The sequence below is a fragment of the Pelmatolapia mariae genome, linkage group LG18 (assembly GCF_036321145.2).
Source record: "Pelmatolapia mariae isolate MD_Pm_ZW linkage group LG18, Pm_UMD_F_2, whole genome shotgun sequence".
NCBI classification, from domain to species: Eukaryota; Metazoa; Chordata; class Actinopteri; order Cichliformes; family Cichlidae; genus Pelmatolapia; species Pelmatolapia mariae.
The window spans coordinates 21,080,808-21,104,199 of record NC_086243.1 but is presented as its reverse complement, the minus strand read 5'-3'; the positions used below and the strand labels follow the sequence as shown (position 1 = coordinate 21,104,199).

The 23,392-nt window shown below is 40.4% G+C and overlaps 3 protein-coding genes across 5 annotated transcripts; 1 reads left to right on the top strand and 2 right to left on the bottom strand.

Annotated features, from left to right (window-relative positions):
- Nucleotides 1-615: 615 nt before the first annotated feature.
- Nucleotides 616-9,512, top strand: eef1da (eukaryotic translation elongation factor 1 delta a (guanine nucleotide exchange protein)). Of its 3 annotated transcripts, none has more exons than XM_063461807.1 (8): nt 616-710; nt 4,197-4,320; nt 5,915-5,950; nt 6,772-6,850; nt 7,695-7,789; nt 8,227-8,415; nt 8,681-8,875; nt 9,377-9,512. In XM_063461807.1, exons 2-8 carry the CDS (start codon nt 4,204-4,206, stop codon nt 9,413-9,415), a joined length of 750 nt encoding a protein of 249 aa, XP_063317877.1. In that variant the 5' UTR covers nt 616-710; nt 4,197-4,203; the 3' UTR covers nt 9,416-9,512. The 3 variants fall into 3 exon arrangements, with proteins under 3 accessions (XP_063317877.1, XP_063317876.1, XP_063317878.1); XM_063461806.1 differs by having other exon boundaries at nt 5,912-5,950; XM_063461808.1 differs by lacking the exon at nt 5,915-5,950.
- A 44-nt stretch (nt 9,513-9,556) lies between these two features.
- On the bottom strand, nt 9,557-13,567 carry LOC134616796 (E3 ubiquitin/ISG15 ligase TRIM25-like). Its single transcript, XM_063461804.1, has 7 exons — nt 12,983-13,567; nt 11,951-12,037; nt 11,614-11,847; nt 10,475-10,634; nt 10,323-10,373; nt 10,176-10,235; nt 9,557-10,100 (listed from the first exon to the last, which is right to left on the bottom strand). Exons 1-7 carry the CDS (start codon nt 13,565-13,567, stop codon nt 9,574-9,576), a joined length of 1,704 nt encoding a protein of 567 aa, XP_063317874.1. The 3' UTR covers nt 9,557-9,573.
- A 339-nt stretch (nt 13,568-13,906) lies between these two features.
- LOC134616797 (E3 ubiquitin-protein ligase TRIM47-like) lies at nt 13,907-22,253 on the bottom strand. The gene is made up of 7 exons (XM_063461805.1): nt 21,476-22,253; nt 17,988-18,083; nt 17,587-17,820; nt 16,963-17,122; nt 16,757-16,864; nt 15,759-15,851; nt 13,907-14,346 (listed from the first exon to the last, which is right to left on the bottom strand). Exons 1-7 carry the CDS (start codon nt 22,073-22,075, stop codon nt 14,279-14,281), a joined length of 1,359 nt encoding a protein of 452 aa, XP_063317875.1. The 5' UTR covers nt 22,076-22,253; the 3' UTR covers nt 13,907-14,278.
- Nucleotides 22,254-23,392: the final 1,139 nt, after the last annotated feature.

Below are 23,392 nucleotides of genomic sequence, written 5' to 3'. Positions count from 1 at the left end.
AATTAGAAACAATCTATAACACAGTAGCTTAAAAAGTACAATATATTAAATAAAGCTCAGCAAAAAAATACAATGCGACCCAGCATTTATCTCAATAATAATAATAATAATAATAATAATAATAATAATAATAATAATCTAAGTCTATACTGTTGTATATTATATATTTTCTAGGTGAGGGAGAAGGCTAATTTGTTTGAGTTATTTTTGCTTTTATTTATTAATTAATTTATTTATAAATAGGAGAGGGGGTGGGGAGACCTGCATACCTTTTCAAAGTAATATAAAAGATAATGTGCTGAGGAAGGCGGCACAGCCTGCCAAAACATCAGTAAACTGAGACAACTGACAGCTAACGTATTCTGCTGTGCAGTTCCTGGAGGTTCATGGGTAATGAAGTCTTTGAGCAAAATGGATTCTACCAATTTTGTGCTTTAATGTTAGCTAAAAAGTGAATTCCCTTTATTGTGAGAATTATTAAACTTGCAGCATGTTTTATTTCTTGTTTTTGAGTTATATTATTTTATATAAATGTTCGAGAAGCGTTTAAAATATCGTTAAAGTCGTTAAAACGCTAACGTCCTCCCCCCTCCGCCACTGAAGAATAGAGGGTGCCTGTTAACGTGAGTCCTCTTCTACCGTCGGATTACAGCCGAGGCGGCACGCTAAAGGACTTCTTCTTAGTCATTAAACGTCGAATTAAACCAACAGTAAGTACATTAAAGTTGTATTTTTTCACATCTGGAACATTTTAAAAAAGTAAGATGATTGTTAACTCTGCAACTTATTCGGAAATTAAAGTTTTTTTAACGCCACGTGGTCAGCTCAACTACAAGTTGGTACTGTCAGAAACTTTGGCTAATGTCAGAGAGTGCAAGCAACCGGCGTAAGCCATCAGTGATATTTACGGTCGTTACTGCTACTTTAATTAGAAATGCATCACAGTTAGAGACTTCTGTTGCTCATGAATTGTACTTTCCTTTTGGGATTTCCCCCCTCCCTTTTAGTTAGCAATTCTATAGCTTTATCACAAAGGTTTTTAATATTAAATAATAAATATTAAATTGAATTTAAGAGGCTCTCTTGTTTCTCTGTTGCACATTGGCTTCGTATTCTAGTTAACAAGGTGAGTGTTGATGTTGAGGCTACTTTTCAACTAATACTTTAACACATGCACTGGATTTTGCATTCTGGTGATAATTGAAGTAGTTAACACTCATTTGACAGTTTGGAACTGATTTATTTATACTATTTTATACATGTTTTTTTTTTTCTTAAACATGTTTCTAGTATTTTTGTCAACTACTCAATATTCATTAATTAGTTTGTCTTGTAGATCATTTCCCCCCTTATTTCGTGGAAAACTCAAAGACATTAGCAGTGAAAAGTTCGTGCAAGTGCATGTTTGTGGTTTTTGTTTGAAAAGTGAGTGCAGAGAGTACTGTCAGAACTAATTGTTTTAGATCAAACTACATCCTTCAAAATGATGGCTAACCATTGAAAATGTCTTGAAAAGGTTAATTCTGTACTTGTTTTAAGAAGATGTACCTAATAAACTGCCAAATGAGACTACAATAATCGGCCACAATATTAAAACCAGCTCTATCCAGAGCTACTTTGTCCACACAGAGTCTGTCAGCGGCTTCAAAGTCCTTTTAAGGTGGAGCTTCTCATGATTTAGGCTTGTTTCAACACATCCTGTAGGTGATGTGTTTAGTTTTAAGTTTGAGCCCAAGTAGAAAACCTTGGGTTTTCTATTGTTCCTCAAGCCTTTCCAGATTTGTGTGCATTGTGCTGCTTGAGGGACTGTCATTGTTATTTGGCAGGGTGTCCTTGGTCTGAAAAGTAAAAGTAACATCTACTTGAATGCCAAACCCAGTGTGCCAATGCACTGCAAGAAGGTGATCTGTTTAATTCATTTTTTACCTGCTAGTGGTTTTAATTTTGTGTCCGATCACTGAACACCTGCCATGTGACTGCAAGTTTGTCTGTTTGTTTTGAGATGTCTTAGGCATGAATTCTGAGTAAACAGTGAATTATTTCAATATCCAATTTTGCAATAGGCACTGTACTTTATCCTCATCATGCCAAAGCAAAGGTGAGCTACAAACTGAGTTAAAATGACTGTTTTGTCTTATTTAAGGCATAAACAGTGTTTTCTTGTCCTGCTGTGTCTAACTGGAGTGGCCTTTTTCTAGTTTTACAGCATATCTGTCTTTATTTTAATTTTTACACCTTAAATCATTATAATAAACAACTTGATTTGAAATGGACACGAGGGAAATACTGTAAGCAAAACCTAACCTGAAGTTTGGCCTGGTTTGTTTTGGCATGGCTTGTCCGGTGTGAGATGAAAGTCTAGTTTGTAACCTTTCTCTGCATTATTTCATAAACGGTTTATTCATCAAATCTTATGTAAATAAACGACTTGGAAATAAACTATTGACTAACCAGTGAGTGTGAGTGCAGTACCACCTTCACGCTGAAGTAATGGCTCTAGTTTCCACCTGTTGCTTCTTTTCTCTCCAAACAATCCAAAAAAGACAAGCGAGTAAAGAAATGGATCGGTCTTGTCAAAATCATCAGCAAAGCAGAGCCCCTCAGAACGCTGTACCTATGGGAGCCTTCAGGCAGGGTAGTGTTCCCACCCTGGAGAGGGGCATCATTAGTGGAGACAACGTCCAGTTTGGGAGGCTGCGTCGTCACACGCGTCTGTCCCAGTCGGAGAGCTCTGGGGCTGAAGAGGAATGGTTGAGCTCCTCAGTGGAGGCGAGTGGCTCGTATGGTCAAAGCCCCGTGCTGCAGGGTTTGCAGGCAGAGGCAGTGTGGTACAACCGTAATATTCACGATCAGGTCGAGAGTGGCGGACCGCTGTCGTCCTCTCCCCGGAGCCCAAACACCAGAGGATTCTTGCTCTCTCACTCCAGACCCAATCAAAGTCACTTGCAGGGTCAAGGACCCTCTGTCACCACAGTGAAGGCCTCTGGTACGCCCCACCGTCAGATTGGCAAAGGCCGCAATCGCACCTCCTCTGAGACAGAGCAGGGAGGCAAAGGTAGCAGGGGACCACACCCAAGGAAGAGGGGCGTCTCTGAGATGGAAAGCAAGCCCAAACAGGACAAGTATGACACCTCTGACATGGAATGAGATGTGACGTGTGCTTTTTGGCTCATTTAACACTTATTTTCTGTGTGTTGGCTGTTTATGCTAACTTGTATCTTTTTTTTTTTTTTTTTCATACATAGACCTTCTGGTTGAACTTGCGTGTGTTGAGGGCAGGTGGGCATGTACTGCATATGGCACCAACGTATATTAATATGGGGTTATTCCAAGTTTGTTCAATCCAGTAAAAATGGCACAGTTGCTTTTCCCAACCGTGTTATTTACCAGCTGCTAGTGTCACACTTATTTTTAGATTCGGAACATTATAAAAAAAAAAACCCACCACCTTTCTGACCCTTGTGTGCCTGTACATATTTGTTTTCACACATGAACTCTAGACGATGTCAGGGTGGCCAGGTTGGGACTTTCTCACATGTGACTTACAACAGGAGATAATTAGCATTAAACTTATTCTCATAATGGAAATGCTTCATTTCATTAAGACGAGTGCTGCATGGATTTGCAATGCCTGTGCTTTTTTTTTTTTTTTTTTTTTTCCTCTTTGACTTTTCAATTGTAACTCTGTCAGGTGTAGACTACAAAGGAATGCCCAAGTTAGTTGTATACATTTCTCCCCTTTCAAGGGTAATGGTATGTGTAGTCAGGGGGGTTGTTGGCAGGCAGTGACTAGCCTTTTGTTCAGTAATCCAGACTCTGCAGACCAGGCAACTCTGTTTGTGTGAGTGTGTAGACTGATGACTGACTGCTGCAGTAATTCACAAGCTGAATGTGACAGGGGTAAATCATAGGTTTCATTTAACCGTTCATTTGTCGTTTGTTGTCATCTTACAGCTGTAGCTGAAAGCATTGGGGAGAAACAAATTGCAGTGTCAAACTTCACCTATAGTTCCTGCTGTTGTAACCTGTAATACAGCAAAATCAATCGAACGGCTGTCAAAGTTGTTACGTTGCTTTCCGTCTCAGCAGTTTGGCTGTAACGCCTAAAATTCTTGTCTCGTTGGTTTGCATATAAATTGTCAAACTGTTCTGTTGAATTGCTAAATCTCTCATGAATTCTTATCATTCTTTTTCAGTACCAACATGAGTGGACTGATCTGCCTCACCACAGAAAGCATCTGGTTTGACAAAAACCGCTACGATGAGGCAGAAAAGCGTTTCTACGAGGGAGTCAATGGACCCGCCACGCAGCAGCAGCAGGTACAGAAACTTCATCAATCCATTTTTCTTAAATGCTAAACACTTTTAGAGGGTTTTAATCTGTAGTCTTTACTCAGAGCTATTCTGCCTGACTGTCTTTCGGTTCGTGCCCTCCTGTCGATGGCGGCGCAGCTCCCTTTTAGACAGTGTCCTGTTGATTCAGGCAGTAGTTACATCATCGTCCGTCACAGCGCATGGCAGCCTGGAGCAGCTGTGTGCATGCGAGTTAAGCCTCTCGATTTAGAAGTGGCTTGTACTAGCAAGAGGGGTCAGGTGGTTTGGCAGCTGTCTTATCTTCTCAGGGCTGCTGCAGCAGTTCTTGGAGTTTCTACATAATGCTGGGAAAACAATGAAAAGAACCACATGCAGATAGTCTTGGTTTTATGTGTCGAGTTATTTATAGATCTCTACAACTGATATTGCTTGAGGTCTCCGCAGGTAGACGTGTCAATGCATTTTATTGAATCAGGTTGGAAAAAGTTTAAATGAAAGGTCACGTCTCAGGACACAAGTATGGGGGGGATTACATCGGCAGCATGAGCTGCTGGTTAGGCCATCGTGCCAGGCTCGTGTACCCTCAGGTCTGCTCCCAGAGTCTGTAACCTTTGTATTGCTACATCAAATGCAAATAGATAAGACAAGTTTTGTGTGTGTGTGGGGGGGGGTGTTTGTTTGTTTGGTTTTTTTTGTTGGTGGGGGGGTGTAAGGTTTGCCTCTATTTTTACAGAAGGAAAAAGGAGGGGGAAAAAAGCCTTTATTAAACCGGTCGCCCCACTTTTGTCAGTCCTGCACACTGCTTTGTCTTTGACTGCTTCTACTTCATTAGCTCTTTTCCCACACATGCCTGCGGGTTAGGTGAGATGATGCCATCATGCAGGACATTGCTAAATCTAGGAAAATGTAGAGTGAGTACCACATTGTGCATGAACTGCAGATGTTCACCGTGTCATAATGGAGAATTCAAGTGTAAATGGCGACATTTTAATTGTGCAGTCCATATTGAGCATTCACATGCTGTGTAGTACCGGTTTTTGTAGTAATAATAATATCATCAGTGGTTTTTAATGTTTTGCTAGCAGTATACGTTGATGTCTTTTCAAAAACGGGTCTTGCACGTAATTGTTGTAATTGTTCCTGCTCTCCTTTATTAATCAGATTCCTTGTTAAAAATCTAATCTTAGTGATCAAGATTAAAATGAACTATTTTGGTTATCATCGGGCTACAGTTGTTACTTACAAATATGGTAACTTCTTTCACTGTAATACAAAGATTGTTTGTCATTTTTCCATTACTGTTCCTCAAACAGAGTTTAGTATCAGTGGGGGAAAAGGACAATACTATATTTCTTTGGTTTAAGGTGAGGTTTATAAGAACTTATTTTCATGGGGGGAGCAAGGAGGACCACCTGTAGTTGGTCCACTTTTATTCTTCCGTGCATGTAAACATGAGCACCAGTTGACAGTAGTATCCCAATAAATTGTAAAATATTGATCTCTCTTTGTACCTACATCTTCTACTTTTCCTGTTGTTTTCATGTTTCCCCCTCATTACCTTTTACATCACCGGGTGCTGGTGAAAACTGGCGTGCAGCAGGCCAAAGGTCGCCAGCAGAAACGGCGGCACAGAAACGTAAGTCGGTCGCACAGCTTTGCTGCTCAGGCAATGCTGGGAATGCTGCATGAATGAGACAGCAATGCTGGCTGTGTCTGCTGCTGCTGCCTGACCTGGAGTGTGTTACTCATCACGACATCATGGTATCTCATCCTGTTCCACCACCTCTCGCCATCCAGCTTCCTTTTCTATATGTCTGTCAATATAATTGATTTAGACTGCTTCTAATAAAGCTGATTTCATTTATTCTAGATATTGTGTTATGATTATAGTTGTGATTATCAGTTTTGATCAAACTGCTAATGATTCTTGGAAGGAAACTGTTTTCCGAGAGTTCGAGTTGGATAAGGTCAGTATCAGCCTCACAGCTTTGTTAAAGACTGGAAGCAGAAGGTTAAAAAGGAAGATGACAATTTAATGGAAAAGAGAGCTGATCTCATTATACTGTCAGTCACCATACATTTGTTTTGGGATGTTTTTGTTTTGGGGGGGGGGGGTTTGGCGAGTGTTGTATTTCTGTTCCCCATTTTAAAGCAAACTGCTTTCAATCTCTTTGTTAACAGGCTGGAGGCTAATGATGAATTACTATCAGTCTGACTCGGAAAGAAGCAATCTTGTTCTGCTTCAAAATTCATTGGAGATGGAGTTGATTTCTAATCAGCGTTTTGTTAAAAAAAAAAAAAATTATTTTTTTTTTACCCCTGCATGTTTTTTGGTTTTGCTTGCTTTTTCACATCAGCCTTGGGTTTGTTCTTGACCTGTGCGTTAATGCATTTGTTGCTATTTTTGCTGTCCTGCAGTGTGACTCTTGGTGTTAATTTGTGGTGTTCTTCCCGCAGTCATCCTCACATGCAGGAGACCAGGAGCTGGTTTCACGCATGAAGAGCCTGGAGCTGGAGAACCAGACCCTGCACAAAGGTTTGTGCTTAAACTATGATACACATGTTCAAGATTTTATCGAAATAAAACATGACATTATAAAAGAGCTGCTCGTAGTAAAATATTGCAGGGCTGCAGTCAGACGTGTTGCACAGTTTCAAGATTAGGGGTTTTTTTTGTGTTCCTTCAGTTAGGCTTGCAGCTGATTTGTCATGAATAGTGACAGGACAGTGAGCCTTGATACATCAGTGCGCCAAGCTGCTGCACCCAGATGTCTGCCTGTCCACAAGTGTGCACATTGCTACGACGCAGACCACAACAGTTGTAGTTTGTCTGTTTATTGCAGTGATGTTAATGAGCAGATTGATCAGGACACGAAGTCAAAAGTTTAATTCCATGAAATTAAAACTACTGATTTCTTTTAAAGAAAATACTTTTTTAAAAATAAACCCCATGGTTGAGCAGACTCTGTTTGTAGCTTTTATGAACAAAATCGACCAAAACCAGTATCAGGTTGACCTTAAAGGTGTCTGGAATCTGAATCACCCCCCAAAAAACTGCATTCAGTGCAAATCTATTTAAAGGGTTTACTTAATCATCTTGACAGGTTCAGTCTTTTCTTACATGCATACATCTGTCTGCAGTGTGCGCACACCCACGATGAAGGGTGGTAAACAATCAATTTGGCTATAACTGTTACAAAAATGTGGAGAGGCTGGTGAGGGATTGTAATCCGGCACAAACAGATTTGAATGTGTTAAAGTCGACCCTGTTAACCTATACATACCAGCTTGAGGTGTGCCCTTATTTGAAAGCTCGTTTTTTGCTGCCCCCAAGTGGCAAATGCATGTATTTGACTTTGACTTTGTGTTTGTTTGTGTAGTGGTGGTTGAGATGAGGGCAGCCCTGCAGAAGCTGGAGTCCAGAGTGGCTGTGCTGGAGAAGAGCCCAGCACCAGCAGCCATCCCTGCTGCAAAGGTAGATTATGTGGGATGTTCATAGCTTCTAAAACAGACGTCTTTGGGGGGGGGGGGGTCCTACAAATCTTGTCTCTACTTGAATTCAAGTTTTGATGTTAATCAAAAGAGAAACGTGTGTACAGTGGCAGATCACACTTTTGGTTTTGATTTGAAGTCATTTCTTTAATCTTCTGTCTTTTTTTTTGTTTGTTTTTGTGTGTGTTTGTGTTTTTTTGGGGGGGGTTGTTGTTTTTTTTTGTTTTTTTTTGTTTTTTACCTTGTCTTGTTTGTATTTTTATTCAAATATCTTGTACCTGCGACCTTTTCTTCCTCATTTCACATAATCAATTGAAGTTCCTTCGTGCCTTTCACTGTGATGTTTTGAGTCACGCACTAGAAAGACTATTTGTAAAATACACCATCTATTCCCTTTGTTTTTCCATGTGCATTGTCCAGGCTGCTCCAGTCAAACAGGAAAAAGTGGAAAATGGTGACGATGATGATGACATAGACTTGTTTGGCAGCGACGAGGAAGATGAGGAGGCAGAACGTATAAAGCAGGAGCGCTTGGAGGCCTACGCAGCCAAGAAGGCAAAGAAACCAGCTCTCATTGCTAAGTCATCCATCCTGCTGGATGTCAAACCCGTAAGTATCTATCGAAGCGTAAAAGATTTTCACATGTGGAAGTTTTTCTTTAAAATTTTAATTTGATACATTTTATTCGTGGTGTTTAAGTATTTTTCTGGTAAATCCTGAAAAACTGACTAGTCCGTAATAGTAATGATTGTTGAGGAGGAAAAAAAAACAAACATTTTAAACAACTTTTAAGCGATACATTTTAACTGTAATGTGAGCTGTGTCATTGAACCCGATTGGTATTTGTGCCTCTCCCCTTCTCATGTGTGTTTAGTGGGACGATGAGACAGATATGGCCAAGCTGGAGGAGTGTGTGCGCTCGGTGCAGATGGACGGGCTCCTGTGGGGAGCTTCCAAGCTGGTGCCAGTCGGCTACGGCATCAAGAAGCTGCAGATCAGCTGTGTGGTTGAGGACGACAAAGTTGGCACAGACATCCTGGAAGAGGAGATTACCAAGTTTGAGGACTATGTAAGTAACAATCACAGAGGTGTGAACAGTTTGGTGTTGAGCCATGTTACATTTATGCCACAGTTGGCACAATGCAGCTGAACAAGAGTTTTACATGCCAGTGTTCAGATTAGAAATGGTTCCCTCCTTTCACCACAAATATTGTTTCTCCAAAAATGCTTACGTCCTTTGTAATAAGAGTTGTTTGTTTGTTTTTGTTTTTAAGAGGTGGTTTCCTCCTTTTTATGGACTAACTCTCCATTCATGACTCTAGTCCTTATCTTTTATTCTGCTCTGAGATCTGAATCGAAAATTCATTTTACTTTTTTAATCATTGGTGCAAGAAATCAGATATTGCAGTAAACATTTGGTGAAGACTTCTCACTCGCTCATCACAAAAAGCATCTTTTATCAATCAGTATAACAGCTTTATTTAAATAATGGCTTTCATTACATTAAATCTTAATAGCATAAATATGTTGCAATAATTGACTTTACATTCAATTCTTTCTTCCTCTGTAGGTCCAGAGTGTCGATGTTGCTGCCTTCAATAAGATCTAAGCTCCACCAGCCCTTCACCTGCTCCACCAAAGTGTTGTTGCTGCTGCTGCTTCGGGTGTGTGGTTAATAAAAAGAAAAGCAAATCTTTGAGCACAAACATCTGCCTCAGTTTCATCATTATTCTCACTGAAATGAATTATTCTGCCTGTCTTCACATGTTAAATTGAGCACAGCTTCAAAGTAGAGCCCAGCCCCACCCAGAATCCAGGGTATAGAGGCTGCGTGAATGTGATCTTCTCTTTGTGAAGCAGAACCATTGCATCAGAAACATTAAAGAAGGATAAAGTCCCACCCCTGAAATCTAGATACACTCCTATTCTGCTAGCACACTGGGCACTGATAGTCATGCTCTCCTTATTGTGCTGAAATGAACAGGCTGTGGGTGAGCAGTCCAGGCTCCACGATTTAGAGTTGTGCCCCAGCTTGCACTCGCTCCCTCCTCCGGCCCGGCTCATGTTCTTGTAGCACACGCCGACGGAAACCCCTCCGTTTCCGGTCCACTCGATCTCCCAGTAGCAGCGTCCGGCCATCCCAGCCTTACACAGCACCTGGGCCCAGCTGGTGAAGCGGTCTGGGTGGTCCGCGTAGGGCTGCGGGTCGGCACGTGTGGTCACGGCTCGTTGCCCGTCAGAGAAGCACAAGTAAGAGTTGGCAGTATTTGGATCCAGGATTATATCATTGTAATCTGGACAGAAGATGAGTGTGTGCTAGATCACTGTATTTGATGATGGTGGTATGATTTGTAAATGATCGTACTCACATTGAAGAAAATCGGCTCTCGTCTTTGGTTCTGAGTTGTAGGGTATGTCAGCGTCTTTAACTGTTAGATTTAGAGGATAAAGGGTTAAATTAAACTTAAGTGACCGTTTTCTAAGTTGCTTTTGTGTGTGAGGTTAGTAAATCTCACCTTTAGTCTTTTCAGAGTTGTTCTTACTGCTGCTTTCTTTCAGTAAAGTGACTGAAAACGCAAATTAGAAAATAAAGGGGTTGGGGTTTCTTTGTAAATCGAGTGTGTGTGTGTGTGTGTGTGTGTTGCTATGAGAATTGAAGTAAACGTACCCTTTTCAGATATTTTGGAGAATTCTTTTTGAAGTGTATCATCCAGATTGTCCTTCAGGTTAACCAGCGCCCCTTTTGTGGTTTTATACATCAAATAATGAAGTGCATCAGTGCTGGGCATCTCCACGGACTTTGTAGGGAAGTGAAGAGACTTGCACTTCTGCAAAAACATTCGACAAAACAGCCTTTGAATACAAATGCAGCAGGTGTAAATAAACCAGGAAGGCTCACAGAACAGTTGTGGTGAATCGCTTACAGCCCAGACCATAATTAAAGAGCAAGTTTTTTTTTTTGTTTTTTTTTAATTTAATAAAAAGGACAAAGCATTTAAATATATTATCGTGACAAGATAAACTGTTCCCGTGAGTGCTGAATACTTTGGATGTGTTTGATAAATAGGCCATTTGGCTGCAGTTCAAACATTACTCATGTTAACATGGATCCAAATAGGGGAAAGCAGGGTCATAAGACGACAAGCAGAAGTCGGCAGGTTTGACCTTTTCCATAGTTCTGCATCAGTAAACATACAGGAGTCTTTCTGGGAAGGGCCCTTACAAAGTGCCTTTGCCAAATGATGTGCGACTGAAGTTCACTGCAACTTCTGAATTTTAAAGTTTGTAATTTGATTTTTCACTTCAGTTTTTCTCATGCTAAGTTTCAGATTTGTCCTTGATTCTGGAGATCCTGGAAACACTTCAACAGACGCTGAAAGAACTTTAGTGTTAGTAGCTAAAGCTGATAGCACACATGTCATTTGGATTATTTATCATCCTCAGTTAAATCTCACTTTATACGTAAATATAGAAATCACAGTGTACTAACTTTTAGATGTTATTAATTTCAGTAATTTTTAAGAGGAACAGTGAAAGTAAATTATCTAGACGTTAGTAAAATGGGAAATAACCTCACTGCCTTCTGCCTGATTAGGATTTCCCTCACCATCCAAAGCCAAAAGAGGTAAGTGAACACTAAACTGAGCAGATTGTGCATTTATAAAACCCCTTTCTGGCCTCAGGGCCCCAAATCAGCAAAGCATATCAAAAAGCTTTGAAGGTTTCCCTTATAAGGGAGACTTGTGGTTAGATTAAAAACAAAAGTCAATCTTTCCCACATTTTTAGTTCAAACTTCAGTTTCACACCTGAAGAAAGTGGATGTGGTCTTCAGTGTGAGAGAGCTTCTCCAGCTCAGCGCCGGTCCTCTTCAGCTCGGCCATCTCCTTCTGTATCTTCTCCAGCTCCTCCTCAGCCTGACTGACGGCTGCTTTGCCCTGGACTCTGATCAGCTCCTTCACCTCGCTGTTCTGTTTCTCGATGGATCGGATCAGCTTGGAGAAAATCCTCTCGCTCTCCTCCAGTGCAGCCTCCGTGGAGTGCTGTGCAAGATAAAAGTTTCCTCTTTTTGGTCCCCTGGATTCACTGGAACTGCACTTTTGACAAAGACACATTTTAAAGCTCCTGGAGAGGAAATGCACTCACCTTGATGTATCTGATTACGTATCGTAGTTCCTTCTCAGTCTCCTTCAGTTTCTGCACAGACTTCAAAGAGGTCTCCTGGAGTTTTTTCTAAGAGAATACAAAAGATGAATATCAATCACATGGAGCAGTCCCCTGTGCCGCTTAGGCGAATAATTTTTCACGGCTGCATTTCACGGTGGAAAGTTTTGATTTCAAAAATCAAAGGATGGCAGTACAGTAGGAGGCCTTTGGTTTTCCAGCCAAGATACAGCAGCAGGACCAAAGCACACGTTACTCTGCTTGTGTTCAATATTTTAAATGCTGAGTTTTCTTCATTTGTATATAATGGCTCTCACTGTGACTTTGTAGCCTTTTTTTAGAGTGACACATATCAGTGACTTTGTTCTCATCTTTTCTTGTGTTTCTTTAGATTGTGGCATGATGTGTTGCTTTAAAGACAATCTTAGCCTTCTTCACATGTTTTAAGTGATTCCTTGATTCAACAGGTCTGGCAGTAATTAAGCCTGGGTGTGGTTAGTGATATTTAACTCAGCTTTCCAAAAAATGTCAGTTAACAGTTTTTTGACCTTACATCATAGACTGTACACATAACCTTATCTGGAAAATATTCAACAAACAGCCTAACAGGTAACATCCTCTGATTGGTCGATTTTTTTTCAAACAAAGGGTCCCTTTGGTTTCCTTTTCATATACACAGCTTTGAATTTACTGTGTACATATAACAGAAGGGCTGACCTTAAAACAAGGTGTTTGCTTTTATTTCAAAGTATTCATTTTCTTTTCTTTCTTATTCCTCGTCTGTCTCTCTCTCTGCCTTTAACATTTACCTCTACAGAGTGAGTACTAACCCTAAGTACTGATTTGATATGTAAATCCTGACGAGTTTCCCCTTAAAATCCAAATTTGTGCTGCCAGTAAAAGCTCTCTGTCTAAATAAAGGTCTTAGAAAGCCAATAGAAGGTCAAGTGCACATTTGGATTTCAAATCCACTCAGAAAAGATTACAAAAAAAAAAAAAAACGTTCAAACCCACCTGCTGTTTTGCCCTCTCGTCCACCACGGAGACAGTTTCATGGCCCTTATGGCTCTCTTTAACACACTGCGAGCACACACAGTGCTGGTCATTGTGACAGTATAGCCTCAGTAACTTATCGTGCTGTGGGCACAGCTTCTCTTTCAGCTGATCTGAAGGTGGGATCAGCTTATGTCCCTTTCCACGAAAGCGTTCTTCGTGGACTTTCAGGTGAGAGGCGCAGTACGACCCCACGCACACAAGGCATGACTTCACGGCTTTGCTTTTTCTCACCGTACATGAAGTGCATTTCACCTCCTCTGGTTTGGTGGATTGTTGAGTTTCGGCCTGAAATCCGGTTTTCTGAAGCTTTTCCACCAGTTCACCCAGAACAGTGTTCCTGCTCAGGAGAGGTCTTGGGTTGAACACCTGCCTGCACTGAGGACAGCTCCACTGACCTTTCTGCTTGGCCCTGTTCCAGTAGTCTTCAATGCACTCCAGGCAGTAGCTGTGTCCACAAGGGATTGTCACCGGGTCTCTTAACACCTCCAGGCACACTGAACAACAGAACTGGTCCTGCTCAACAGAAATAGTTGTGGCTGCCATTTCCTGCACTCCCAACTGAAACTAGAACAGGCAAAGATGGGCGTAGTTCACAGGTGTGCTGACAGCAGCTTCTCAGGTTTCACCTGCTGCACCCTGAAGCCTCCAATCACAGCCAGCAAAGAAGCAAATGGGCCGTCCCAGAGAGCCTGTGCAAAGCGCAGCCTGACAAAGAAAACGCCTCCAGGTCCCACATCAGGGAAGCTCCTGTGAGATCACGTTTAAATACAATCTGATATGAGGCTGTACTGGAAAATGGCATTGTTTTCGTGCCTGGAGCCAGCGTTTTGGTCACGGAGCTGATGTGTAAACAAAAACCACCCGTGAGAAAATGTAGTGCGTTTGTTTTTTAATGCCAGCATGTCACATAATCCACATTATCATTGAAGCAAATATGACTGTTTACAGAGGTTTACAGGGTTAAAAAATAAATAATATACCTTTAAAAGCATCTAACACTGAAATAAAACGCACTAAGTCAGTCCTGCTTGTTGCTGCTGAATACATCGTCAGTGCGATCTTCACAGATGCTTTCCTCGTGCCTTTCCCAACACTGCTTAAATTTGAGTATAGCAGAATTTTTTTTTAAAAAAACAAAACAGCAATTACATGACTTAAGTTGTAGTGTGGCTTTGTGTGTGGACAGCACTTGAGTATAATGACGTTCCATCAGTGTGAGTGTATGAAAGTGAAGTTTGATGTCCTTAAGACGTCTTATTTCCTCCTGGGGTGAGCACGTCGTGGAGGGTGCTTATGTCTGGAGCCCGAGGAGAATTTAGAGCCTGGAGAAAGAAGGAAACAAAGAAAGAAATCTTTTTTGTTTTGTTTTTGGTCTTTAGCACAAATAAATACCACAACTTATACCAGTAGAGTCTAGCTTGAAATGTGGGGAAGTGATAAAGTAGTTAAAGATGGCTGGAGTACTAATTTTCTGCTTAACCACTGCTTAATACTGGATCGAACCTCCTACAAAGGCTACGCAAAAAGATCAATGCGCACGTGTGTATTTCACCAACTTTAAAAAAGTTTTTAAAGTTGATGAAAAACAAGCTTTTCTGGAACAATATGAATAAAAACCAAAGTCCTGCAGCATGGAAGCGATTGATTTTCTTTTTTCATTGTTTTCTGAAGTTTTCTGAGTTTTTTTCTTTTCTAATTTTGTGACGCTGTTTAATAGAACTTAGATTAAGTGAATCGATCCCTGCCTGCCTTTAAGCTTTAATCAAAATGTTCAATCCAAAAACTTGACTTAGCAGCAATCAGCATGAACAAACATTTTTTTTAAGTCAAACTTTACTCCTTTACTTTGACATTTTTTTACAAGATTATATCAGATCTGTCACATGGCTATAGATTTATCACAAAGTACTTTGGCTGATCCCTTATTTGCCAAAGGGTCACCATAACGGATCGATCCACATTTCATTTTTTACTGCTATTTTTTTTTTTTTTTTTTTTTAAATGTCGGACCATCAAATAGAAGCTTGTTTCCACTCCTGGAAAACAGTGAAAATTTCAGCTCAAACTTGTGAGAAAATAACTAAAAATTGAGAAAATAATTTAAAATTTCAAGTTATTTTCACAGAAGATAGAGTTAGTAAGTGAGAACTGTGAGATACCCAAACAAAAACTTTGAAATAAAAATCTAAATTGTAACTCATAAATGTTTTAAGTGCCAGAAATGAGCTTCCATAAGTTCCTGACACAACCCTCCCATTAATCAAAGCTTGGGATTAGGACTAGGAGTGCCATGCAGCCACATGAGAGCACTGCTTGCTGACGTGTATCAAAAAAAATTTAGGTCTCAAACCGTACTGAGTGGCTCCAAAGTGTAGAGCTTCACACATCCACCTAACAAGGGAACGATCCCAGGTGGAGACACGAATCGGTATTTAAAAATTCTCGACCATCTGGCTGAGCTACTTATTAACTGAAGATTAGCTTTAAAATATTGACTATGTAAACAAAACACAACAAACAAATCTATCAAACAAAGAAACAAGAGTTAATATTTGCACAAGTTCTTGTTACAGTGACACCCGGCACTGGCGGGTTTAAGCACATCTACACTCAATCGGCTTCTTTCTTTATTATACTAGAACAATAATATGAGTGGAAGGATTTGCATGTGGTTTGTTTAAGTTAAGTGGGTTTCACACACATGCAGTAAATACTGTTTAGATGTTGTAGTTACCAAACGGTGAGAAGGAAAACGCTGGAGGTCCTGGAGTGAGGAAGGGGTTGAGAGGGCTCACGTGACTTTGGTCTAGACCAGGCGAAGGGATCACTGCGATAACAAAGATAGGTAACAAACAGGGTTACTACGGAGTCTCAGGTATCGGTCTTTAACTGCAGATTCAGCAAAGCCAACTGTAAACAAACAGTTTCTGCTGCGAGATAATAAGGTCAGATTAACATGTCTTATTTTTCACAATTAAAATTAAAAAAAAAATAAACAGAATTTTATCAGGACAGAAATTCACATTTCATATTAGTAGTTTTTGGTGATGTGTGAGAGTTTTTTGTGGATTTATATTAGTCTTACTTAAGTTTGATTTAAGGCAAATTCTTTCTAAAACAACAGGAAAATATTCATTTTGTTTTCATGTTACACCAAACATGAAAAATATCAGTGTAGACCACTGATATTTTGATAAAGTGGATGAATTTCTTTTATATTTATATCACATTTCTGTCAGTATCTCCCAGCTGTATACAACAATATCACCCAATTATTAGATTACTTTATATTTTTTATTTAGATATTCTTTATTTTAACTGCCATTTATTATCTAAGGGTTGTTTGAAATCAGTAAATTATACATTTTAATGTTCAATATCTTAATGGTGTGTGACCCTGCTGCCAGGGGAGGTTTATTTAAATGTCCCTACAGGCCTTTACACACCGGACGCCTAAAATATGTGCAACTATTTCATATGTTAAAAATGACTCACCTGTTCTTAATGCAGCCGTTCAGTCTGGATGGATTTTACTGGACAGATTTGCAGCATTTATGTTTTTGAAATGTACTGAGCTTTGTGAGAGTGTTTAATCCGGCGCAGATACATGGTGATTTTGATTTAAAAGACTGATTTAAGATGATTAAAAATCATCCCCGACCACCAAAACTGCTGCACTGTTTAAAAACTGGTAATAAAAGCTGTGAATATGTGACACACATGAACACTCACATGCCGCTGCTTCCATTTGTACAGCTTCCAGATTATCACTTCGATCCACCACCGTGCAGTCAGACTGGACTACGAGATCTGGATTCCTTACAATTACTATATTTCTCACTGTAAAAGATAAAAAAAGTAGAACAACGTCAACAGACAGTCGACAGAATCATTTATGGGGCAAAAAATTAAAATGTGATACAAATCTTTGTATCTACCTCTCTCATAAATGCTGACACATCCGTCCTGACAGACCTCCTGCAGAAGCGCCTTAAAATCTGACACAGCTGTCGTCACCGAGCCGAAGGTGAAGTCTGGGTCCGATGCAACCAACGGCGAAGCCGACAGCACAGGTGGGGCATGGAAGGACTGACAGCTCTAAATACAGACCAGGAACAGTGGTGAAGATAAAACTTGAACCACTTTTTTTCCCAAGACTTTGCTATGGTGGTGTGTTTATGAATATTTCAGCACATGGTGGGCTTAGCAACACAGAGACTAGGAAGGTAAGCTGATGCACAGACGTTTCCAAGCATGCTATTTATACAGAACACAACAAGGAAGGGTGAGTAGCAGAAATAAGTGGAGGGGTGTCATTCATGACAAAAGACAAGACATAAAATGGTTTGGTCAACGACCACAAGGCACCAGATCCAAGACTGGGATTACAGTAGTGAAAGATTATCTACGAAAGGGTCTGGATGTGATAAAAGCTTCGGAAATTTTCCTAAGTTAAGTTTAAGAACTCCCTACAAACAGGGACTATTTTCATTGTGTAACATATTGTCACAGTAAAACACTTTACAGCCAATGTCCTGAGAGTGTGATAAACTCTTATCTACCTGAAGGAAATGGATGGGGTCTTCAGCGTGGGAAAGCTTATCCAGTTCATCTTCATTCTTCTTTAGCTCGCCAATCTCCTTCTGAATCTGCTCCAGCAGCTTCTCTGCCTCACCAATGGCCGTCTTTTCCTGAGCTTTAATCAGCTCTCTAACCTCAAAGCGCTTCAGCTCTATTGACCGAATCAGCTCGGAGAAGATGGCGTCGCTCTCCTCGGCTGCTGCACGAGCCGAACGCTGGAGGGAGACACAGAGGACAGAACGCCAGGCAAAGAGTGAAGAAAGACCAAAAAAAAGAAAACTTCATTGACACAGTTGATAAAATAGCAAATGTACACCCGTAACAGTAGAAAGATTAGACATTTTTACCATCCAACAGTGAGATGTTGAACATCAGCACTTACGCTGAGAGAGAAAATGGCTTTTCTCAGCTCCTGCACCTCCTTTTCTCTTTGCTGAATCCTCAGCTGGGAGCTCTGCTTGATCTCACCGAGCTGCCTCTGACGAAAATCAAAAATCAAAAGTCATGTAACTGAACAAAAGTAGATGCATTTCATTCTGTGCTACATTATCCAGATTTCCTGCTACACTGGGCCTGTGCACAGACTGAAGTCAGTTGTCACTAAAACTGAATCACTAAAAAAAAAAAAAAAAGAAAAGAAATTTACTCAGAATGAAAGTAAAAACACTGAAAGGCATCTAAAGTTTGCTTTACCATCTACACCCAATTTAACCAGGTCTATAAAAAAAGAAATTTGACAAAGTTAGATTAGATCACAGAGATTCTGGGGATAATTAAAAATTATTATGAAGTCTTTCAGTTGTTTAATTCTTTGCTGCTTTTATTCCACACAGATACCCAAAAACCAGGTTTGAGGAACTCCAGAAGTGTTTCAAACCCAAACTTTAAACTTCACATCTCAAACTGGTCCTACTGTGGATCAGGCTGAAAATGTATTCTAGATTAGATAGTGTGGTGATTTAAAGACACGGCAACACTCAGTGATGAACGTTGGATCTTCTTAACACAAAGGATCTGAGTTATCTGCTTTAATGCTTTCCTCATTAAAACTGTATCACAAATTATGACTCAGTAGTAAAACCCTGAAAACCACCGAGACCTTTAAAATACAATCAATAGCTCAGTTCACAATAAAAGAATACTGAACAGCAGCAGTTAGCAACAGATATACAGAAAATTAAATGATGTTCATTTGTGTGACTATTATTTGAACATGTAAGCAGTGTCTCCATAGTGCAGTGGTTTATATGTTTGCCTATCAAATGGAAAAGCCCTTGGTCAATTCCAGGAAGAGACTCAAATCAATTTGGAATTACAGCATGTCAAATTTACATGAGGGTGTCAGCTTTTCTTTCGGTGAGATAACAAGGAAAAGACTTGCAGCTTTTCTTTTGATCTTTTGGAGTCATTTTAAATATTTTTAGGTTGGCTGCACTTTTTTTTCCTCGTTTCTCTAAGTCATCTTAACAAGTGGTTCCATCAGGTAGTGATTTGCTCAGCAAGTGAAGCGACACTGGTTTGATTCCAGCTGGAGACACAAGTCCCTTTGGGGTTGTGTCCGGTGTAAAACTCAAACATGTGGCGCTTCTGGCTGTGACAAGAGAGCAGCTGAAAATACATTCTTCCTCTCTAAAGCACCCTAACACTTGGTCACATTGATTTTTATACTGCTGTGAATAAGGACAAATATTTGTTCGTGTATAGGAGGCTCTGTGGTACAACAGTTGTCATGTTCATCTTACACACAAAAGGTCCTTCAGGACTGAAACACAAACCCAACCTCTGTACACAAGCAAATGTACATACCAGATGAATAAATGAGTTCTCTTATAAAGGAACAGATAAAGTTACCTTTAGCTGAGGATTATTTTATTTGGGAAAAATCTGGAAAATTTGACTTCTTTTCTCACATTTGATGTAAGGTAGAATACAACCCTACAAATGGCAACTGATTAACAAAACCAAATCAGCGCTTTAATAAAACATTCAGAGGTTCGTAATTAAGGAATAGACAACACAAAATTACTGAAACAATGAGTTGATTTAAAGATAATTACATGGCAACCACTTTGATAATCATTTCAACACAGCTTCCAGCCTCTCAAATGTCTTTGATTATAGGATTTGCAGCTTTTCATTTTACCCGTGTGTGTGTGTGTGGTAGATATGTGTCTTTTCTGCCCCATTTCTCTAAAGCATCTTAACAGTTAGACTATTTTTGTCCCCCTGTGAATGGGGCCCCTGGATTAGATAAGGTCTTTACTTAAAGAAAAAAAAAAGAAACATTGTTTGACTCTGGAGTGGATTCAGTCCACTGTTAAAAGATGGTTTTAAGAGACAAAGTGCATGTTGGAAATGTCAACACACATTTGCATCTGTGGAGTATGTTTATATGAGAAAAAGACTATATTCACTTTAATGTTTACGTTTAAGCTGCACTGCAATATTTAGACTTGTTAAACCCTGACTACAGTCATATGAGAAAAATTCAAAGGAAGTAATTAAGATTTTATTTATGTAGCACAAAAAAGCAAAGTGCAACAAAAAATGCTAAAACATAGAAACAAAAAGTTACCCAAAAGCAAGTTTAAAAAGCCGCTTTTTATAAGAAAGCACAGACTTCACGCTCAGACAGAGAAGGTTCCAGAGGGTCTCAGGGTCACTGTTGCAAAAGCTCTGTCCTATTTTAGTTCTCAGCTTTGTATGTTGCAAAGCCAGCAGGCCCTGATCACATGACCTCAGGGACCTGCTGGGGTTGCACGATGATGCCCATCCCTGCAGCGCTTTAAAAGGCAAAACCAGAATCCTATAGTGGACTCTCCAGATGATGGGGAGCCAGTCCAGCAGATTTAACCACGGTGTGACATTTGAATACAAAGGAGACTTAATAATAATAATTATAATAATAATAATAAACAATGCGATACATTCTTGAAGCTTAGAATCTGTCCAATAGAGGAGAAGCAGTAGTTCGTCATTCAGACGATTCAGTGACCCGCAGATGCATTTAGTTACATTTTAATCTATATCAGGAATGTCAAACTCATTTTACACCATGGGCCAATTTTGCCACCTGTGCCTTATGTTTGACAGCCGTGATACATATATGAACACTTTTAGTGTAGAAAAAGCATTGAATAAATTCTAATGCCAGTTTATACTTTTGTTTTAACCATCTGGAAAAAGAAGAGACTTCTTTCCCTTGTATTAGAATTTTTTTGGTAAACACTGGACACCCTTCCTTACACAACCCCAGAGATCAGGAGTGGCTGTAGCTCAGGAGGTAGAGCAGATCAGGCTGGTGGTTCGATGCTTTGCAGGGCCAACAGGGCAAACAGATAGAAGTGCAAAAGCCTGCAAAGCAGTAGGCAAGATACTGAACCTCAAAGTTGTCTTTCAATCTGTTCATCTGAATGTGAATGTGTGTGATGGCAGGCAAACAGATAGAAGTGCGAATAGGTGAATGAGGCATGTTGTATAAAATGTCTTGAGAGCTGAGTGGAAAAGCACTATGTAGGAGTAGTCCACTGAGACTGGCACCTCCTCTAGGGATTGAACCAGGGAGCTTTTACTTGTAAGGTTCTTACCTTTGCTTCCACTGGCAGTTTGCTATAGTTTAGATTTAGTTAACTGTGTCAGAATGTTTTGTTTCCCTTTAATTTTTATCACTTTAAGTGTTGCTTTTAGTCTTTTTATAATATGGGGATATTAGTGAGGGGCAGACTGGGGTTTTAAATCAGGGAAACACTCCAGACAGCACATTGTGGAGGCAGATAACTCAGCCTCAGAAAAAAAGGGAAAATGCCCACATTTTGATGAGCTCCATGTGGGAGGCTTCCTCCGCCTGTGCAATTCAGGTGAGGTGATTACCTTCTTCTGCTGTATCTCCTCCTCAGCCAGCACCGTGTCGTGCCCTTTGTGCTCGTCGGTCAGACACAGGGAGCAGATGCAGCGCTTGTCGGTCCGGCAGTACACCTCGAGCAGCTTGTCATGTCGCGGACAAATGGTCTCCTGGAGCCGCTTGGAGGCAGCCACCAGCTTGTGTTTCTTGAAGGCTGAGGACTCGTAGTGAGGCCGGACGTGATCATCGCAGTACGACGCCAGACAAACCAGGCAGGAGCTGACCGCTTTGCTCTTCAACCCGATGCACACGTCACACTCCACGTCGCCGGCTTCGGCAAAAGTTCGGCCAGCTGTTGGTGCCGCGGCGTCCTGGAGTCTCGTGTTCTTAAATATCTCCACCACGTCGGCCAGAATGGTGTTCCTGGCGAGCAGCGGCCTCGGGTTGAAGTTCTGTCGGCACTGCGGACAGACATAAACCCCGAGGTAGTCGTCCTGGTCCCAGTAGTTCTGGATGCAGCCCGAGCAGTAGCTGTGTCCGCACGGTATAGTAACCGGGTCCTTCAGCACGTCCAGGCAGATGGAGCAGTTGAACTGGTCCTTGTCCAGGAGCACCCCGGCTTGAGCCATCGTAGAAAACACCAAAGTACAGCTAGAAAGTGACAAACAGCTACTGCTTTGTTTACAGGAAGAGAATGAGGGGGCGTGGCCACGGAGGGCTTTAACAGTACTACTTCCAGTTTCTGTATCGACGGTCGGCAAACGACGAATGGGTACTTTACCGCCACCAACTGGCACGGAGCGGGAGTGAGGCGAACATAAATAAGGTTTATCGTACTGCAGACATTCTGGCTTGATGTTCAGAAATGGAGGAAACCAAATATTTCATCAATCCTTGATTCTTTTTCTAGGGACAATCTAACATTTGGTTCGATTTTGCAAACTGTGTTGTAACGTTATTCTGTTAAACGAATTTAAATTATATATAAAGTTTTTAAAATTACTTCGAGAAAACAAACCATAAAAAATATAATGTTCCACAGCATCTACCCACTGAAATCGTTATCTGAGATAAATCACGTCTCCTATTATAGTTGTTGTTTTTTTCCCCGTCTTTCTCTCTCTCTTCACATATGTGGCGTTTAATTTGTAATCTGTCTAGATGTCTGTATTCACTGTCGGGGAAGTCAGGGTACTTAAATTGAATTCTAATAACTTTTTACATGTAGTCCCTACATTTTTAAACAAATATCTGTACTTTCGACACAGACGTGTTACTTTTTTGTTAAACTGTATCATTTATAGCGTTTATACTCGGGAGTTAGCACACTATGGGAATAACTGCACGCAGTCTGCGTGTTTGCTGATGTTTGTTGAGCTTTGTCAAGGTTGCATTGGAGTGAGCTTCTGAGCATGCGCGATGTTTTCTTAATGCGATATGATACGGGACTTTGTAAAGAGACAGTTTGGCTTGTTGAATTCTGCATCAAATGCATCAAATGCAATTTAAAAAAAATATCTAATGAGTATATAATAAAAATATATCATACACAACAAAATATAGCAAAAAAGAAGAAAAGGGTTAAACATCCGAGTTCCAAAAAATCTGAATTTTTTGGGCTATTTATTTGTGATGTTTAGCGTACAGTTGGTGTGTTGTGTTAACTTGTGTAGCTAGTGTGTTGTATAGTCGTTGTTTTGTTTTATGTGTCAGTGAGAGCACTAATAAATGTCACATAGGCAGAATGCAGTGTGAACATTGTCTCCATGTGGAAAACAGGAGTGATACACATCCTGCTGTTAGACCTGCAGGGTTTCTCCCTGTGGTGTTCTTCTCTGTCTTGTGATGGACTTTTTTTGTTTTTTACTGGCACAGTAAAAAACAAAAGATCAGATCATGAAGCAGCGCAAGAAAAAGCAGAAGCACCAGTTCCTGCAGGGCAGGGG

Coding starts and splice junctions, on each gene's coding strand:
- eef1da (XM_063461806.1), top strand. CDS start 4,204: ATGAGTGGACTGATCTGCCTCACCACAGAAAGCATCTGGTTTGACAAA. Junction 6,851..7,694: donor GAACCAGACCCTGCACAAAG/GTTTGTGCTTAA, acceptor TTGTTTGTGTAG/TGGTGGTTGAGATGAGGGCA. Junction 7,790..8,226: donor CAGCCATCCCTGCTGCAAAG/GTAGATTATGTG, acceptor TGCATTGTCCAG/GCTGCTCCAGTCAAACAGGA.
- LOC134616796 (XM_063461804.1), bottom strand. CDS start 13,567: ATGGCAGCCACAACTATTTCTGTTGAGCAGGACCAGTTCTGTTGTTCA. Junction 10,374..10,474: donor CTCCAAAATATCTGAAAAGG/GTACGTTTACTT, acceptor TTGCGTTTTCAG/TCACTTTACTGAAAGAAAGC. Junction 10,236..10,322: donor CAACTCTGAAAAGACTAAAG/GTGAGATTTACT, acceptor TAAATCTAACAG/TTAAAGACGCTGACATACCC.
- LOC134616797 (XM_063461805.1), bottom strand. CDS start 22,075: ATGGCTCAAGCCGGGGTGCTCCTGGACAAGGACCAGTTCAACTGCTCC. Junction 17,821..17,987: donor AAGCCATTTTCTCTCTCAGC/GTAAGTGCTGAT, acceptor GTCTCCCTCCAG/CGTTCGGCTCGTGCAGCAGC. Junction 15,852..16,756: donor ACAAATGGAAGCAGCGGCAT/GTGAGTGTTCAT, acceptor TTGTTATCGCAG/TGATCCCTTCGCCTGGTCTA.